Genomic DNA, 19596 nt, shown 5'->3' on the forward strand with positions numbered 1-19596 from the left:
GAGACTGAAGCAGAGGTGGAAGAAGTACTCCGATCATTTACTTAATTAAATGTAGCAATAATACTGTGTAGAAATACTCTGTTACAAGTAAAAGTCGTGCATTCAGATTTTTTACAAAGTATTAGCATCAAAATGTACTTAAAGCTACTATGAGGAACTTTCATTTTGTGTTGATTTTGGCGGTCCCCGTGGACAAAAGCGGTAGTGATTACGAGCACCAGTGTCCCTTTAGAAAACCTCTCATCTTTCTGCAGCAGGTTCTGACAATCTGACGCGCGTAGTCCTGGTTCTGGTTCTCCCGTGTCTTCCTTCCCTCCAGCACGGCCGACAATACGGCACGGTGTTGGTGTTGGCTCCGAACGGGGACAGGCGGAGCAGTCAGGCGAAGCTCCTGGCTGGAGGAGGAGCAGCTACTGCCGGACGTGGAGCTCTCTACCTCCTGCCGGAGCTCAGACTGCAGGGTCGAAGGCGGCAGCGAAGCCAGATCTGGTTCTGTCCCCGCTGGAGGCCCTGCTGGAGTCTGAGCTGAAGGAGTTTCTGGTGAACCTGCATGATTTTGTCAGATTTTGCCGGAATCGGACACAGTGCCACCGATGACAAGCATTAACAATAACTATATAGAAATTGCCAATCTTCTCGCTGATGGTCTTGTTTACTTATGTCAGTCATATAAAGTAGAGATAAAAGTGTTAAATTGAGACTGTTACCAGTTGAAAGTTCCTCACAGTAACTTTAAAGTACCAAAAGTAAAAGTACTCATTATGCAGAATGGACTATTTCAGAATAATACACATTATATTATCGAATTGTAATAATCAATGTATTCACGTGTGTATTACTTCAATGTTGCAGCTGGTAAAGGTGGAGCTAATTTTAACTACTTTATACAGTATACTGGCACTTCCCGCCCTACCGGGTCTTTATCATCATGACAAAGAACAGGGTACAGTCAACAAATGGTCAAACAATAAAGAAAAACTATTAGATAAATACTTTCCAGCCCCAAAAGGACATTCCTCGCAATCATTACTACAGGAAACACTCTTATCATGGCATTTCAGCGCTGCAAAATTGCTCTGCATTACATCTGAGTGAATAATTCCCTTTTGATGATTACTTCTACATCCCTGAATAGCTTTGAAGCCAATTCCTTCTCTCTCTTTTCCTTTACAAGTTATTTTGGCTATTTTGGCTGCAGTTTGTAAAAACGAGGATCCCATGAGGTAATTTAATGGCCAGCATCAGTCAGCTGGACTCCGATCACAAAGCCACCGACCTTTGATCAGAACGTGAAGTTTCTTAATCAGCTCGGTTCAAGCACATTCCAACACACTCATACTCAGGCATCCACGCAGAGACACGATTTCCCCTAAATTGATACCAGAATCGTCCAAATGTTTGAAGTTCATCTGCGGCCTGTCAGACCACGTCGTTCAGTACCACCAGCGGGACCAATTAAGCCTGGTGATAATTATGTTTTGTGTTAGAAGCCAGCAGAGCGGCTCATTCAGAGCTCTCTGCGTGTGTGTGTTGAAATGTTGAAATCCATGCCGCTGGCTGAGGATTGGCTGCAGAGCTACATGGTTCCACTTCACTGGTTGGCCAATTTAACACTAGAGCAGCTCGGCACATGATGCCCCCACACACACACACACACACACTGACAAAGTGGAGCAAAACACAAGTTTGCAAAGGGTCACGTAACAGATAATCAGTTTAGTCACACTGGATCTGCGGCTGGTAAACTGTCAACACTGAGCAACACAAACTGAACAAATCTCGAGGCCAGCAAGTTTAAGTGCACTCTTGGACGTGTGATGTTAAAATCTAAATTACGCAAGTTACTGGTAACTACGGAAACAAAGGAAGTAGTCGATGGTAGGTTACTTTTTTCTCACATCAGTGGTGGTGCTAGAGACACAGAGCTGTGGACTTGTAGAGATTTAAGACTTGGACTCAAGTGTACAGTTGGGGTTTGGCATCTTTTGTAGCTACAGACAGAGCTGTGTGAAGTTTGATAAATTAAACTTGCAGAGTGGAACTTTTGTCTCCACCACTGACTGTTGCCTGTTGGGCTTGAGTTTGCCATGTTATCAATTGAGCATATTTGTTATGCTAAATGCAGTACCTGTGAGTGTTTCTGGACAATATTTGTCATTGTTTTGTGTTGTTAATTGATTTCCAATAATAAATATATAAATATATTTGCAATAAGCAAGCGTATTTGTCCACTCCCATGTTGATAAGAGTATTAATTACTTGACAAATCTCCCTTTAAGGTACATTTTCAACTGATTAATTTGTTATTAATTGCGATTAATTATGGACAATCATGTGATTAATTGTGGTTAAATATTTTAATCAATTGACAGCCCGACTTTAATCCTTCCTCTGAACGCCAAGCTTCTTTTTTTATTTGGAGCATCCACTCCAGAAACTTTTCTTGGACGCTTCTTAGGATTTTCCGCCATAACTTCCGCCACACTCCTAGCTGCTGCTCCGTTGCCATGGTCTTTCCCCCTTCATATGTGTAAAGTATATTTAGTTTCAACATCTGGTGGACAAAAGTTACATTTTAAAAACATCTCAGAAACATGTCATGCGCCATGCAAGCACATAGGCAACCTGTCACATTCACCGACCTCCTAATGTGATGAAAACGTGCAGTGAACTTATTTAGTTATACTAGTCAACGTCACTACTAACACCAACATAATAATCGCTAATACAGAAGACACAGAGGGCCTTTTGTTCCACATTCATCTTACAAACAAACATTTTTCTCTTTAGCGTGTTTATCCTGGCGAGGCTCTTGCACAATCACCATCTAAATTTGTGAGCCTAAAATAAACCAGTGTTTATCAGAAACTTCCTGTAGCAACATTCTGGTATTGGTAATTGATATCAGTAACTATACTGTCTCAAAATGAGTAAAAAACAATTCTACATTTAGCATCTTTTAGTCATTTTAGTTTTGCATGTACATGATAGGATGAGGAGCATTTTTCAGGAATTTTCACGCCGTGAGTGTGAGTTTAGTGTGACCATAAATTATCACAAAGGATAAACACTGCAAGATGCTCCAAGAATCCTGTCTCCTGCACTGCTGTCTGACAGAGATTTGCAACAACATCATCTCGGGATGATGAATGTCCATCCGGAGTACGTCGTGATGCAAATAAGTCTTCAGAAATAGTGACAGCGAGGGATGGAAAAAGAAAAACAAATGACAAAGTGATTGAATACTTTTAAAATGAACATCTGGCTTGTGCTCACCACATGATCACTGTGATTTAAATACTGTCATTGCCATGCCATGTTTTGAATGGATAGAAACTTTGTTTAATAGATTAAATCAACTAAAGCTGCTGTTATGACAGCAGCCGAGCCGCTGTTAAATGAGGGGTGCTGGAATTTCATACGTGGGGGCCATATTGGACGGAGTATAGAGGACATTTTTTCACACTGTCTCACTGACATTTCTACGTCCAGTTTTCTCTCCATCCTCACTATCTTAACACAGATGTTCTGGTCACTATTTCTGATTTATTTAGATCCAGTGAGATGCTGTAAACAGGCTCAAAGTGACTCGGGCATGAACAACACTGAAATGTTAACAGCCAGAAAAAAAACAGCAGTCAAATATTTATATTTGGATATTATTCTTTCAAATCATTTTTATAATCACTGGGTAGGAAATATCCAACGCATGGTAAACAATTGAACTACTGTATGTATACAGTGATGGTATCTCTAGGGAGGAGAATTTACTGTATAAGAATGGAGCTCCTGCCACCTAGTGTCACATTTGGCTTTTACATTGAGGGACAAGACAGACAGATCCTTAAAAGAAATATGCTCTAACAGACTCAGAGAGTAGAATTCACTTCACTTGATTTTGTTTTGTGAAAGAGATCATCATTAACATGACTGAACATAGGATGGAAACCTTTGGGAAAAGATGTCCAACTACACATTTGGATGATCAGTTCAACATTTTTAGGCAAACAAAAAAGGTTATAATTAACTTTCTGGCTTCACGTTTCAGACCTGGAGGTTGCCCACTGGATTTAACCACCCACAAAACCACGAGGGTAAATAAGGTTCTCCCTGGTGGTTCAAAACAGTATATTTAAAAAAAAATTCAAATCTACACAAAACGACCAAACCTTGCTGTCTATTATCTAAGGTTACATCATCTTTTTTTTAATCTTGCAAGAACTTGACTGTTCCAGAAGTGGAGAGCTTAAAATCCTTTATCCATTAAGTTATTTGCATGTTTCACAGATACCAAAGCCTTTGTCAAAACATAACAAATATCACAAGTTTTGAACATCTGCAAAACTCTGCAGAGAGATGACTGATGCTGACACAGAACTAAGGAATCTGTGAGCGTATGAACATGTGTGTGTGTGTGTGTGTGTGTGTGTGTGTGTGAGATTTACTGGAACATCCATCCCCTTTAGATGACACAGCCCTCACTTGTTGTTAATAAGGATTACTGTTTTGTTTGAAGGTACTTCAGCATTAATAATACTTTGTTTGACAGGTGCTTGAATTCCCAAAAGCCTCCTCACACTTACAGAAAGTTGTAATACATGTTGGTGCAGGCTGAGTTTCAATGAGAACAGTCTCAAGGTCAAGCTTCATTAACAAAACACTGACTCTAGCTTTGTGTTGTGTCTTTGTTTTTTTAAAGAAAGTTAATAGGTTATGACTCCTTTTATATTTTTTCAGTAACTCCCACACCCCTCTGTTCACACTGTTCTGCTATTTTACTAAAAACAAGAGAGTTTTCACAGCAAAAATATTTACTTGTAAGAGCAGGAAAAGTGCAGGTGTAATTAATAACATCAAAGATGATTGCACTGCATTTAGATGTCCCAGTTCCAGGCTCCTGGTGTTACGCATGACTCGTTAACATTGCTTACTGGGACACTTAGTAGAGCCTTCGTTAATGATATTAGTTACACCTGTGCTTTTACTGGTATAGCATGTCTGCTGTGAAAGAGGTCTTATTATGAATTTTGCAATTAACTTATTTTATAAGCCTATAGGTTACATATGTTTGTGTGAAACTGTTGTGAAACTGCACATATAATGTGGTTTTTGGTAATATGCAGATAAACACACGTGAAAGTGAAGTTATTAAATAATGAGTCACGGTCAGGATGAATCAACTGTTTGTTACTCTGACTGCTGCTGCCAATAAATTACAAAATTTCTGGAAAAATCCTCAGGCTCACAAGCATCAAGTTAGGTATAGTTAACACCATAACTAAAGGAAAATGTTTTCAGATTTCAAAATAAAATCACAAGGTTTTTTTTCTTATGGTGGAGGAAATGGAGTAACTCTTCAGGAGTGTTACTCATAAAATTAAATTAATCATAGTGAAAATACTAGTTTAATATAAATGAATGAATGAAAGACTATTTCGAACATAAAAATAAATAAAAACAGATACAAAATAATAACAAACAAAACAAGAGTAATAGTGTTCGAAAGGCGTAGGTAGAAGTAAAACTTATATTTCCCTATACCCCTTTCTCACTTCTCCTCTAATAACTCATATATCATAGAATGATAATATAATATATAAGATTTATTTACATCCCAAATTAAATATATGAACAGCATCCCAAGTTTATCTACAATCCACATATCCATCCGGAGTTAAAAAGTAGATATAAACCAATCCTTAACACAACCCTAAACCATATACCTCCCAAAAATATCTTTTTTGTATAGCTTTTTAAAGTGATTTATATTTGTTTTATACTTGCTTTGAACATAATTATTGCGGTTTTAAATATGACCAAATCCATGAATTTCAATGCATGTGACTTTAAAAACAGTGTGTTCGCGTGTTTCCTATATATCCCACATTATTTACTATCCTGATCGCTCTCTTTTGTAGTATGCATAATGGTTGTAAGTTGCTTTTATAAGTGTTAAACCCCAAACTTCCACACAGTAATTCAGATATGGTGATACAAGTGAAGAATACAGAATGTGCAGTGATTTATGGTCCAGTATGTGTCTTGTTTTCCCTATATGACATTCATGTCACACAAACATTAAACATCATTAATGAAGGTTATGAAATGTTCAAATAAGTGACTTTCTGCTAAAGTGGGGCAACAATAAGGTGTCAACAACATTTTCACACAGTAATTCAGATATGGTGATACAGGTGATAGGGCAAGCCAGCAACAGTACCTCTCTGACAAGTATTATTTTTTTATTTTAAAAAAAATAAGTAAAAAAAAAAGGGGATTCAGCTTTGAGTAAAAACCTGAAGAATGTAAATTTACTCTAGTTACAGGTAATATTGGGTGAAGCAATTCAAATTGCATATTCTATAGGTACTAGGCTATAATATGTCTTGACTTTTTTCTGTCTTGAGGAAACATCTTACTTGACTTTCACACAATTCACAGAAAATTACACAATTTGACATAAAGCTATTTCACATTTCCAACACAGTGTAACACAGGTCATAATCTGACTGGGCACATCTACCACACACCTGTTCTCTTCTGCTCAAGTCTCAGCGCTGTCAGTTGGGGTAGCTGTTTGCCCAATTTTACCAAATTGCTTTCATGTTTGGTAATCCTCTCAGAAAGATGCTTGAGCTCCTGAAAGCCTCTTCTTGACCAGGTACGAACTCCTCCGAAAAACACACAGGGGAAGCAGAAAAAACGCTTCTTCTCTGACAAGCTAGCATTAGCAGTTAGCCATTTTGTTCCTGGAGGCTAACGTTAGCAGTTAGCTGGAACTCCTTTAAATCTGATTATTGATTATCAGCAGTTTGGTTTAAAACAATATCCCGCGACTGGTGGGCACCGAGGAGTATAAACTAAAGTTTTTCTTCAAAAGACAGACTTTTAAATGTCTGCTGTAGAAGATAATCATGAAGATAATCCACATCCTTCATGGTGACGCAGTAGCTATCTTCTTCTAACTGCTTCTAACGGCTTCTTACGTCTGTCTACGTCATGTACGTGACCAACAGCCAATCAGATTGCAGTGAGTCAACAGCCAATCAGCGGCATGCATTTAAGGAACTGGACTTAGCATGAAACCCCATAGTAAAATTATTATATATATTTAATATATAAAACACAAAGCAGTTCTAAAAAGGTGAAATTAGAATTTTTCTGCATTGAATATTTTTTACTTTTAATACTTTTAAGTACATTTTCCTGATACACTTCTTAGGCCACATAGCCTATTTGTAGCCTAGTTGTATTAGAGCAGGGGTCAGCAACCTTTACTATCAAAAGAGTCATTTTAGGCAAAGAAAAATAATAATAATCTGTCTGGAGCTGCAAAACATTTGATCATTGTGATGAAGGTAACACAGTTTATAGTCTAAGTATATAGTATATAAGTCTATTGCAGTGTGGGCCGAATGTCAAATGTACGACAGAGTATTAGGGCCACATTGAGTCATAACTTTACGAGAAAAAAAGTCGTAATATTAGGAGAATAAAGTCATAACTTTACGAGAAAAAAGGAAAATAACACGTGAAATTACAACTTTATAATATTATGACTTTATTATCATAATATTACGATTTTTTTCACTTAAAATTCTGACTTTATTCTGGTAATATTATGACTTTATTCTCGAAATCTCAGATTTATTTATTTTTCCTCAATGTGGCCCTAATACTCCGTCGTACTGTCGTACATTAGACCAATTATTTAAACAATGATAAATAAAAATGAAAATGTAAACAAAAAACAGTTATTCATTTCCATTTTTTATAAATCCACAGGGAGCCACTGGAGAGGGGCTAAAGAGCTGCAGGTGGCTGACCCCTGTACTAGAGTATTTTTACAGTCTGGTATTAGTACTTCTAAAAACAATATCTGAAGTAGGCTACCTCCTCCACCACTGTATTTTCCCCTATATAGCATGGCAGTTTTTGTCCAAACTATAAAATAAACGTTCATGATAGCGATTTATTTTGAAGGGTGATACAGGAAGTTGTCTTTTATTTTGCTGTAGCTTGATGGCAGCAGCATGAATCACGTCTGCACCGTCCCAGTTATCCTCAGGTATAAATAAGAGCAGCAGAGAGACAGGAGCAGCTTCAGACGGTCTGGAGTCTCAGGAAACAAACAGAGGTGAGTCACAGAGGCTTTTATTGTTTTAACAGTCTGCAGCTCTGTGATGCTCAGAGGAGAATAGTCTCTTTAAATGCAAGCTGTGATGATAGTTTTATGTATAAATAGAAAAGAATAGACTGCAATGCAGTTTCCAGGTTTATCTCATGAAATGCCAACATTTCTAACTTAAATTCAGCTGTATATTAATGTTGATTTTATTAGTAAAATGTGGTCCATTCAGTTGTTTTTCTCCATGCATGCAGACTGGCAAGGGGACAGCTGCTGTTTGTAATGCTTACTCATGGGTGTGACCTCCATCTTTGGATCAAAACAACTGGATTAGGGTAGATGACATCATGGTTGGTTTACTTTAATGCACTTTAGGCTATAGACACACCCAGGCCAGCAGAAATACTAACTGTACTAATATATAGGAATATTATTATGTTATTTGATCAGGAACTGTTGACACAAATAGAGCATTTTAAAATATATTCTAATATTCTAATAGTCATATACTGTAGAATAAGTATTTGCATTACGGACTGTTGTAAAAATGTAATATTTTGTGTATTTTCTGTAGAACTGACCCTAATTGCTCCGTAACCACATGACAAGTGAATCCTCTGGGTGCAGAAATCCCAAAACACCTAAAATGAGGCCGAAATGAGGCCACATGTGATGGTGTCCCATTTGTTGTAAATGGAGAACCAGATGGTCCAGATTAGATAATTCCTTTTTATTCTGGGATTGGGAGAGTCGTTTGGTGCAGATTTTAGTTTTTTTAAAGACAGAATGAGACAGAAACAGTGAAAACAAGCATCAGCTGATGTACAAATGTAACAACAGTACAACAGATAATTCAGACATGTCAGGTCAAAAAGATAAGATAAACCTTTACTGAATTCATGTCACAGCAGCCCAGTAAGAGGTAAGTAAACAAGAACTATTTACATAGAATAAATGAAAATCACATTTAAAAAGCTATATACAATACAATATATACATTACAGTACAGCAGACTAAATATATGAATTGTGCAAATATTTGTGCAAAGAAATCCAGTAGTGCAACTCCATGATGTGTGAACTATATATCATATAAATATATACAGTAGGTATAAATATGAATAATAAATATGACATACATAATCATAATTATATATAAATATATATATTAAAGTGTAGTTGCAACTAACGATTATTAATCTGCAGAATTAATCTCACAATTAATCAATTGTTTGGTCCATAAAATGTCAGGAATTGGTGTAAAATGTCCATCATAGGTTCCCTGAGGCCAAGGGCACGTCTTCAAATTGCTTGTTTTGTTTGACCAAGCGTCCCAAATCCAAATATATTACATTTATCGTCATAAAACAATCAAGAAAACAGGCATGTATTCACATCTGGAACCAGAACAGAAGCAGGAGCCAGTGACGTTTTAATATTTTTATTTAAAAAATGCTAAATCGATCAAAAATCCTTGCCGATCAAATTTAATAAGTATATAGTGTTATATATAATATATATGCAGTATGTGTAATATACACACACTATACAGTAATATTACAATGCTATGAAATATATACTGTATATAAATGGAAGAAAATACCATGCAGAATATAATATAATATACAAATACCAATATAAAAGTACATGTATTATATGGTGATATGTGTTCTATCATGCACTGTAGAATAAGATACTGTAGTTTCAGATATGGACTCAAAGAAAATACTCAAACCCAGCGTCTGATGCAGACGTTTTGCTGTGTTTTACTTCATGAACTTTGTGGAAGGCCGTGCATTCTTTGCATTCTTCCAGTTATCAGGATCCCTGCAGCTGCTGTCCAGCAAATAATGTAGCTTGACCTCTGCATTGTAAATTATTTCTCCTTTCTTTACTTCTTTTCCTTTTTATTTGTTTAACTGTCTCTGGCTCGGTCTCAGGTTTTATGCATTGCTCATTCTTTCCCCTCTCTGCACCTCAAGTCTTGACTCATTCTGTGTTTTTTTTCTTGTTAAAATAAAAGGTCTCACTGGTCACATTCAGCCCATGTTTACAAACCTTCCAGTAACTGACTGGCATGCTGTAATTAAAGTGAGGGGCTTATTGTCACATGAATAATGACCTCATTGTGTAAACGGCTGCAGTTTGCTGCACTGTGCGTGTTAAACTCGTGAGCACATGAGCTCCTATACAGAGGAGAAAGTGGGGCGTTTTTTTTTAGCCTCCAGGTGGGCGTCCAGTCCTTTTTTTTTCTGTTTTTCACTGCAGATTAAACGTACAGACATTCAGAGAGGTTGTACCATCAGTGCTTTGAGTTTATCTTCCTTATAATAGCTGCTACTATCTGAAAAGTGAGGAAAACCATTGTTCAAATACACAATTTTAAGGGATTTCAATTTCAAAATGTGTGCAAAGAACATGCAGAATTAAGCCATAAAAACATGGAGTCTTCATGTGTAAACATCTTAGAGCTTCAATGAACAGTTTGAAGCAGACCATACTGAATATACTGTATATGTGATACTGTCAGACAGTGGATAAGAGGTCAAATAACAAATGAATGTAAAAGTTATAAAAAAAAAATAATAATAAATGGACAATTTTAAACCAAATATGATAGAAAAACAACACGCTGTGCATACTGTACTTTGCTTGTTTCCATAGGAACATGAGATGGTGGGCGAGCACAAACATCACTGAACAAGGGATGAATCTGAAAAACAAAGTTACATAAGATATATTTGGTTTTCAGGACATAGTAGACAAATTACTTTGACATCCCCCTTATCATGGATAGTATAATGACCCACCATGACCTAACTTACACTATATGTATGTATTATTACTATGTATATAGTCAAACATATGTGGACACTTATGTCCACATGTATTAAAGCTGCTATAATTGTTCATATATTAATAATGGATTAAATGACTGTGGGATCTGAAAATTGTCGCTCATGATGAACCCAAAGAGAATCATCACCTGACTGCAGGTCCTAAAGTAGTGTTATTATGGTAAGGACGGCCTCAGAGCAAGGTGAACGGCGTTACCACAGTTTTGCACTCTGCGGCTAAAGTTACCGCAGTCTTGGAAAGGGAGGAGTGAGCGGAGGGGTACGCAGTTGGTTGCAATCTGCAACCACACCACTAGATGCCACCAAATCGTACACACTGTACCTTTAAGCTCACTTTGTGCCCCCATTGACAAAGCGAGGTCCACAAAAAAATGGTTTCTTGAAAAGACCTTGACTGTCCTATTCAGAGCCCTGACCTCAACGCCATCCAACACCTTTGGGATGAACTGGAACGTGACTGCGAGCCAGGCCAACATCAGTGGCTGACCTCTCAAATAATGCTCTTGTGGCTGAATGGGAACACATCCTCTGCAGCCAGGTTTCAAAATCTTGCGGAAAACCTGAAAGCAGAAGAGTTGAGGCTGTTATAGAAACAGATGGTTTTAGAATGAGATGTTTAACAATCACATATGGGTGTAATGTTTACGTGTCCACATACTTTTGGCCATAGAGTATAATACAAATATTATTCATTCACTTTCCTTACTCTGCTTTTCATGGCGGGCCAACTTCCCTTTGCACTTAAAAATAATGTCAGTACTTGGCTTGATGATGGCAGATAGATTGGTGCATTTAGAGCAGGGCTGTGTACTTAGAGGAAGAGGGAGGATTATGTCCGGCTGCAGAAATAATCAACAGAGCATACTGTCTGGGAAAAGCTGCAGAGAGAGGAGAAAAGTCCATCTGTCTGATGACTTTCTCTCTCTCTGTCTTTTTCTGTGTGTATGTGAGGGAATCTGAATAAAAACTCTCTGTTGAAGCGGTCATTGTTGAACATACAGGCAGCTGACCAAGCACACGTCAGAGACTAAAACGGGTAAACAGAGAAAGGGCCTGCTGTTCTCTTTATATAATGCTCAGTTGGTCAAAGTCACAGAAAACACTGATCTGAGGTCAGTTCGGTCATAACGTCCTTGCTGATGGTGCTGATGGTGTTAGTTTAGGGAAATGATCCATTCAGCAGGCATGAGTTTGAATTATTTATCAGTATTGATCAGTGCTGTTATTTTTGTGTTTTGCTGTGTAAGGCTGGAAAGCTGCTGAGCAATGACCGTTATTTTCTACTGCGTAGGTCTCTGGTTTCTGTGCAGCTCATGGTGCCCTCTAGAGGAGATGGAGGGATGTTTCAACAACATCACAACACAGTCAGGAGGAGTTTAAATTGAACCTGTATGTTCATGTCTATTGTTTTTATTTTACAGTTTTTTCCTCATCATTGCCTGCTGGCCCTGTGAGAGTCAGAGAGGATGTTAATGATGATGATGATGATGAAGAAGAAGGGGTCCAAGACTCTGGGTGTGGTGGCTCTTCTTCTGGCCTCAGCCAACTGTATCCTTCCTCCATCAAAAGAAGATCTTACCCGTAAGTTTCTCACAGACATCAGATCAATTTAAAGGGTCGATTCAGCCAAATTTATTATTTTTTAAATTTTATTTCTCAGTAAAAAGTGTTTTTAATGCTGTGAAAACCACAAATGAAATCCCATTTGCCTAGATTATATTGCGGTGACAGCAGAAACCTCAGAAACAAATATCTTTATCTGAATGGCTAGATATCACAAAAGGAAAAATGTATTAATCAAAGAAAAAATAAGTTGTAATTTGGGTAAACTGGTCCTTTAAAACCAACTCAACCTTTTAGAAATTACTTAAGCTTTTGTGAAATTAAAGAAAAATAACTTAAAGTGCTCTAAAGTGATTGTTATTCCATTCATGTTTGTAAAAAAATGCTGAATGCTGGAGTCTGTCACAGGAATCCACACCTGCAGTGAATATGTGATACGTTTGTGGGTTTTGTTTTTACAGAGATCTCCCTCCAGGGGGAAAAGTATGTGGATAAACAGATTGAAACTGCCGTTAACGGAGTGAAGGAGATGAATAGCGTGATGCAGAAATCTTCAGAGGCCCACCAGAAGTTTTTGGACGCCCTGGAGAAAACCAAGGAGCAGAAAGAGGTAGAAACATGCCTGATGATACTTTCTGTGTCAGATATGAGCGTTGTTGCCAGAATGAGACGGTGTTTATTTACATTGCAGAACAGTAAAGGAAATAGGTTTATTTTGTCCCAATAGAGCTGATTTGATCCCTTGGAAACACGATGCAACGATAATAACTGCCAATGAGTTCTAAGGATCCCACCGAATGAAGATCTTGCCTTGAAATCTCTGTCTCTGTTTCACAACAGGAAGCGATGCGTGCGGCTCAGGAGATGGAGGAGAAGCTGGAGCGTGAGGAGGAGGTCTGTAACGAGACCATGAAGGCTCTGTGGGAGGAGTGTAAGCCCTGCCTGAAGAACACCTGCATTAAATACTACTCCCGAACATGCAGCAGTGGATCTGGACTGGTGGGACGCCAGGTCAGATCATCACATGCACACATACATGTACTCACTATAGATTATATATAAGGGGGTTTGATTATAATACAGATATTAGCTGCTGGTCAATGCCATCATTTATAAGGAATATAATGCAGTTCCATTGATTACATTTTGCTTTGAGAATCAATCAATACTGATGGTTCTTTATAGGAACCGCTTAAACTAAATTGACTGTAATGCAACTTTTGTGTGCACAAACATGTTGATTTTGAGTGGTATCTTTGGACTCACATCAAAGTTTCAGTGTTTTCTCTTGACAAGCATAAAATAGCAAATGCTTTGAAATTTCAGTGACATATAAATAGGGAAATTTAATGATATGCAGGGTGTGTGAATTTATTGTATTAATTAATTAATTAATTTATATTTATTTATTTTTAATTCAGTTTTTATTTATATATTTTAATGTATTATTATTATTATATTTCTCCCTTGTTTTTTAATACTTTGTTTTTAAATATACAGTTACTACCTGTTATTATATGTACATATTACTTTATTTGTAATGGTTTTCAGTTGTTGTAGTCATTTTTCATTTACATGTAAATAGTCAAATTTAATGATATACAGGGGAATCTGATGAGTGAATTTATTTTATTCATTTATTTATTTATATTTCTCTCTTTTTTATTCTATTTGTTTTAATTTATGATATTTTAAAATATTTATTATTATTAATATTATTATTATCATCATTATTGTTTCTCCTCCCATGTTTAGACCAGTATCAGAAAAAAACCAAAAAAAACCCACAATCACTCCTTCTACAAAACTCTTTTCCATCCCCTCTCTTCTTCAATCTCCTGATAAGCTAATAAAAAGTATAGATATTTCAGATTTTTTATTCTCCTTTTCCCTGCAGCTGGAGGAGGTTCTGAACAGATCGTCTCCGTTCTCCATCTTTATCAACGGGGAGAAGATAGACGTCCTGGAGAAGGAAGGGCAGCGACAGAACAAAGAGCTCCAGAACCTGGAGGAGAGATATACAGAGATGGCCGATGGTGTGGACAGCATATTCACAGACAGCATGAAGGTACTGTTTACCTGTTAGACCAACATTAACACTGGACACAGAGATACATATTTGCTTGTATACGCATAGATTATATGATGGGTGTATTATTAAGGTTGTCCTCTAGCACTAATAACACAAAACTAGGTAGATATAATCAAATCACCTCATTCACTTTGCAATCTCTTTTTCAAGCAAGACTTGAGAATAGAGAAAAATGTACCAGTGTGTAGGATTTATGGGGATTTATTGGCAGAAATGGAATATAATATTCACTCAGTGCAGAACAGAGAAGTTAACCGGCTGTGTCTCTGTGTTGTTGGTGTTTCCCAGGTGGCTGATCATGTCCACTTCAACCCTCCAGTCTTCTTTTTCCCCAATTTCCTGGGACCGATCATTCGCCACCGCAGAAGCATCCGCTCTCTCTTCCACGATCCGTTCCACAGCTTCCAGGACTTGTTCTCCCCCATGATGGGCATGGGCAAGAACTTCTTCAGCTCAATGGGCTCCATGACGGACATCGACTCAGACGCAGCTCCTAATGACGGTACGTTTTCACAGCAGCCACTTTGATATGTCACAGCAGGGTAAACACAGGTGTAATTGATCAAATGGATTATGGTCCTGTTGTATTTAGTGTGTCACAGTCATTCCAGTGAGCCAGCATGCACAATACCAGAGCCCTGATCCACCTCAATGCAACAGGGCCATAATTAATGTTATTAATTGCACTTGTGTTTACCCTGCAATTACAAAACTTTGAAAAAACTGCACATTTCAGTCTAAAAGACCTTTTTTTAGGTAAACATTTAAATTGTCTTATACTGGAAGTACACAAAAAAGACTTTAAAGTAACTAAGTTGTCATTGCCAAGATCAGTCATATCAGGTTAGCTATAAAAGACTCTTATATTTAGCACTGTGAGTTTTCAAAGCAATGTGAAACAACAAACAGAGGTTAAAAGAGGCTAAAACCATCTGTATGCAAACTGTAGATGTGAGCTGTCTGCAGAATCTGTCCCATTAAAGACAAAATGCAACAACAAACTCACAAGATATGATATTGTACTTCAAGTCAAAATGTAGTGATTGATTATTTAATTATATCAAAGTCCCCTTTTAAATGAAGTGTAAATGTTATTTTGTCTACATGTGTGCATATTCCCATCGCCCCACCATCATGTGACCATTTTGAAACCTCATTACCAGAAAACTGACCCGCAGATCTTCTAGACATGTTACCAACCTCGTGTGGCCCTCGAAAACAGCCAGATTCAAGGTTATTTTTTAATGAAAAGATAAGATAAACTAATCCTTTATTAATCCCACAGCGGGGGAATTTGCAAGTATACAGTATATCTTTTGTTTGGTAAAGTTAAAAACAGCCTTCTATCTGGTGAGGATAAGGACATGGTCGAGGGGGTTACATTGGTAAAACAGGGTTCCCATAAGAAAAAAGGTTGGGAACCGCTGTCTAGACTTTTGTTCTCATGTTAAGAGAGTATTAATAACGTTTATTGTTGCTCTGTCAGCTTCACTCATCTGCACCAGGCTGGGTTCCTCAAACGTACTGTATGTTCACATTTGTGGTCATGTGACCGGCAAGGAAATTACAATTTGAAAATTTGAGTTCAAGATTTGACACAGGTGGATTTGTGAGCAGTCCCTGGAGAGTCTTTCAGTTAGTTTCAAACCATATATATAAAATAAAGGTTGTTAGTTGAAAAAAAAAAAGTACAAACTGTATATTTGTGTCTGGTCCCAGACGGCAGCGTGAACGAGGACGTGGTCATCACCAAACCGTTTGGCAACGGCAGGATGACCTGCAGAGAGATTCGCCGCAACTCGGCCGGCTGCCTCAAGTTCCGCGACGAGTGTCAGAAATGCAAAGAGATCCAGAATGTTGGTAAGATAACTCTCTGATTAAACGTTTTAGTCTTTCTTTTATGTTGTGACCAGTAATATCAGTCCAAAACGTAAACATGGATACAAGAAAGCTATAATGATGAGGCCGATACAGACTGTGTGTGTAAGATGTTTAAGCTTTTAAATAGAAACAAATAATGAGCAATGCGAAGGGAAAAATAATAAAAAAATAATATAAACAGCATCCTTGTTAATTAAATGCATTATGTAAGAAGCCATAAAACAACTAATAATAATGGTTCAAAGGGTTAACTTGGTGCAGTGAGGTCCTCCTGCAGGAAACCAGAGTTGGAGACCTGAATGATAATGCAGATGTTTTTATTAGAGCAACACAATTAGGATTTATGATAATGTTAGAAGCAGGAAGGGCTTCAATTGAGTGAGATTTAATTTGTGTTGATGATGTTTTTGTTCCTCTGACGGCAAAAACGTTATTGAGACATTTGGGAAATACAAAGAGGCTCATATTGATTTCATATTCAGAGGGATCCGACTCTGAGTGCAGGGTCAGACGTGATATGATCTGGGATCAAAATGACAAACAATATAAAAAAATCATGCACTGAAACACATGTAATGTCCTCTTCTAATGAAAATAATCCCAGTGTAGTCAGTAAAGTGATTTTTCTAACCTTGCTGGAGCTCCGTGATGATGTTTCCCTCACAGACTGCTCCGGGAGGAAACCTCTGGAGGGCCCGCTGAAGGAGGAGCTGGAGGAGGCGCTGGCCATGGCCGAGCGTTTCACTCAGCAGTACAACAGCCTGATGATGAGGTTCGAGGAGCAGATGTTCAACACCTCCTCCATCCTGGACATGCTCAACCGAGACTTCGGCTGGGTGTCGTCTCTGGCGAACAACACCAACACCAAGGACGACGTCTTCCAGGTTCAGACGGTACGTAGACCCTTGGGCCAACATCAATACGTCATTATCACTTGTGACATCTTTTTTACTTCATAGTTAGTGTATTCAGTAATGGAGTTTTCCTAAATCAACAAAATATGAATTTCTAACAAGCTGGTAGAGGAAATGGATGAAGAAATATTCTTAATTTTTGAAGGGTCTTTAGTGAGGAATCAGAAAAATATGAGACCATGAAATCTACAAAAAAGAAGGTCAAAGCTCATGATGAACTTAAGACAAGCAACCTTAAACTTATGTACTTTTAGCTTGACGACCACATTGCAAGTTGGATTTTATACTATTAATATGTATTTATTTTTGTAGGTGTTTCAGCAATAATTCAATTCAAGTAAAGAAAATCCAAATGACCAAAATCGGAGCAGTAAAAGCCACTATATCTGCATTATGCACAGTATATCAGTATATTGGAAATACACATGTGTTTTATACAGTGTAATAACAGATAAACTGAATTTCTCCCTGTATACTGTAGGTGAACAGCGGGGACACTGAGGAGGAGAAGAAGCAGCCTGGAGAAACAAACGTGTCTGTGAAGCTCTTCGATTCTCCCCCCATGAACATCAGCATACCGGGCGACATCCCCTGGACCGACCCCAAGTTCTCTGAGGTGTTGGCCCAGGAGGCTCTGGACCGCTACAAGGAAACCAGCGTGTGAGTGTCGAGCACATTTAAAGGAATAGTTTGGGGATAAACGTGTATTTGCTTTCTTGCGTAGAGTTAGATGAGAATATTGATACCACTATACAGATCTATATGGAATGAAAATGATCTTTCCAAGGACGATAGGATGTAAAGGAATCACTGATCTCCTTCTCTTTGTTTTTCCAGTGTGGTCAAATAACGTCCCAACCTGCACTGTCTGCTGACAAGTGAATGTTCTGGATTCATCAAAAACCCACCTGAAACCTCGACGATAAACACCTGGGGAAAAAAATAAAAACTGAACCCACTGGTTCTGTTGTGAATCCTCTTTAAGTCCTGCTTTTGCAAACGACTCAGTTAAACCTCAGAGATTTATACTGTTACATTAGAGCTCTTTGTCCTGCTGTAAGAGAAGATATTCAGTAGATGTAGAGAACAGGCCTACTTATGTCTATTGTACCTTCAACGTCTAGGCCTTTTGTGAGCTGGGCTTTGCAAAAGGCAGCATAAATGATTTATTCTGCTTGAGTTTCTGTTAAAAACCAAAATGTATATTGACTCTGAAGCTGTTTATTCTATGCATTCAGCATTTCTAACACATGAAGGTTAAACTAAGATTTGGTTTGTTGCAAAGATTTGTAGAAAAGTAAAGTTTAGAGCAGCTGTTTCAGTGACTTTAAAGACCCAGCCTACCCTTCTACTGATCTCTATATGATCGCTGTTATCTGAGTTGGTTAAAGTGGTCGGTTTGCTGGAGTTAAACTCACTGATTGGACAGATTCAAGTTGGGAAATAGGAGTCGATTATGTTCAGGACTGCTTTGAGTCCCTCTGTACAACAGCCTAGCAATAAAGCAATACATAGAGATCTAATAAAACCTGCTCAAACCCATTCAGTGTCTTCGTTCTTTTGTGAGATCACTCATGCATTTCAGAGACATTAACATCTTTGTCAAAGAAAGCTTTTCTCATGCATGGAACCAAAATAACCAACACAGTCCCACAGCAGTTCATGGAATAATCACGAAATTGAATCTATTTGATTCGTGTGTATATAGACACGAATTTCCCTTTTTTTTTTCATGAAACTCAGCACTTTCAACAACGTGCGCCTAGTTACGGTTGCTAACGTAGGATTGGACAGTGGCCGTTCTAGGGCAGGGCTTAACGACGGGCCATCCGTAATTATATTATTTTATATAATAAATATATTAGATTTCTACTGGAGATATTAAAAGATTTCACTCAAACAAAACTAGCTTTAAAAAACAAAATACAGGAAAAAGTATTTTAAAAATAAGATTTTGCTGTGAAAAACTATGTTTTGGATTTTTTTTTTTTTTAAGAACGAACAATTGTGTCTGGCCATTCCTCCTATGTTTAAGTATTTCTGCACAAAATTGTATATCCATGGCTAAATAAGCAAAAATCAAAGTTTAAGTTAGTTAAGAAAAAAATAAAAATAAATAGTGTAAATATCTAAAAACTATCTAAATATATTAATTTGTTCT

At 37.6% G+C, this 19596-nt stretch overlaps 2 protein-coding genes across 4 annotated transcripts in view; one reads left to right on the forward strand and one right to left on the reverse strand.

The window, feature by feature from the left end:
• The window catches only part of scara3 (scavenger receptor class A, member 3), a 29837-nt gene extending 22877 nt beyond the window's left edge, over positions 1-6960 (reverse strand). For both annotated transcript variants that reach the window (XM_037750678.1, XM_037750679.1), the window contains exon 1: positions 6531-6960. The gene's annotated coding sequence lies outside the window, so the exon portion shown is untranslated. The remainder of the gene's footprint in view (positions 1-6530) is intronic.
• A 1058-nt stretch (positions 6961-8018) lies between these two features.
• Positions 8019-18977, forward strand: clu (clusterin). Of its 2 annotated transcripts, XM_037750681.1 has the most exons (11): positions 8060-8137; positions 8361-8362; positions 12407-12566; positions 13010-13158; positions 13389-13559; positions 14446-14616; positions 14929-15142; positions 16360-16500; positions 17188-17414; positions 17917-18095; positions 18273-18977. In XM_037750681.1, the coding sequence occupies exons 3-11, from the start codon at positions 12452-12454 to the stop codon at positions 18283-18285; spliced, it is 1380 nt and encodes a 459-aa protein (XP_037606609.1). In that variant the 5' UTR covers positions 8060-8137; positions 8361-8362; positions 12407-12451; the 3' UTR covers positions 18286-18977. The 2 variants fall into 2 exon arrangements, with proteins under 2 accessions (XP_037606608.1, XP_037606609.1); XM_037750680.1 differs by lacking the exon at positions 8361-8362 and having other exon boundaries at positions 8019-8137.
• Positions 18978-19596: the final 619 nt, after the last annotated feature.

The sequence above is a fragment of the Sebastes umbrosus genome, chromosome 18 (assembly GCF_015220745.1).
Source record: "Sebastes umbrosus isolate fSebUmb1 chromosome 18, fSebUmb1.pri, whole genome shotgun sequence".
NCBI classification, from domain to species: Eukaryota; Metazoa; Chordata; class Actinopteri; order Perciformes; family Sebastidae; genus Sebastes; species Sebastes umbrosus.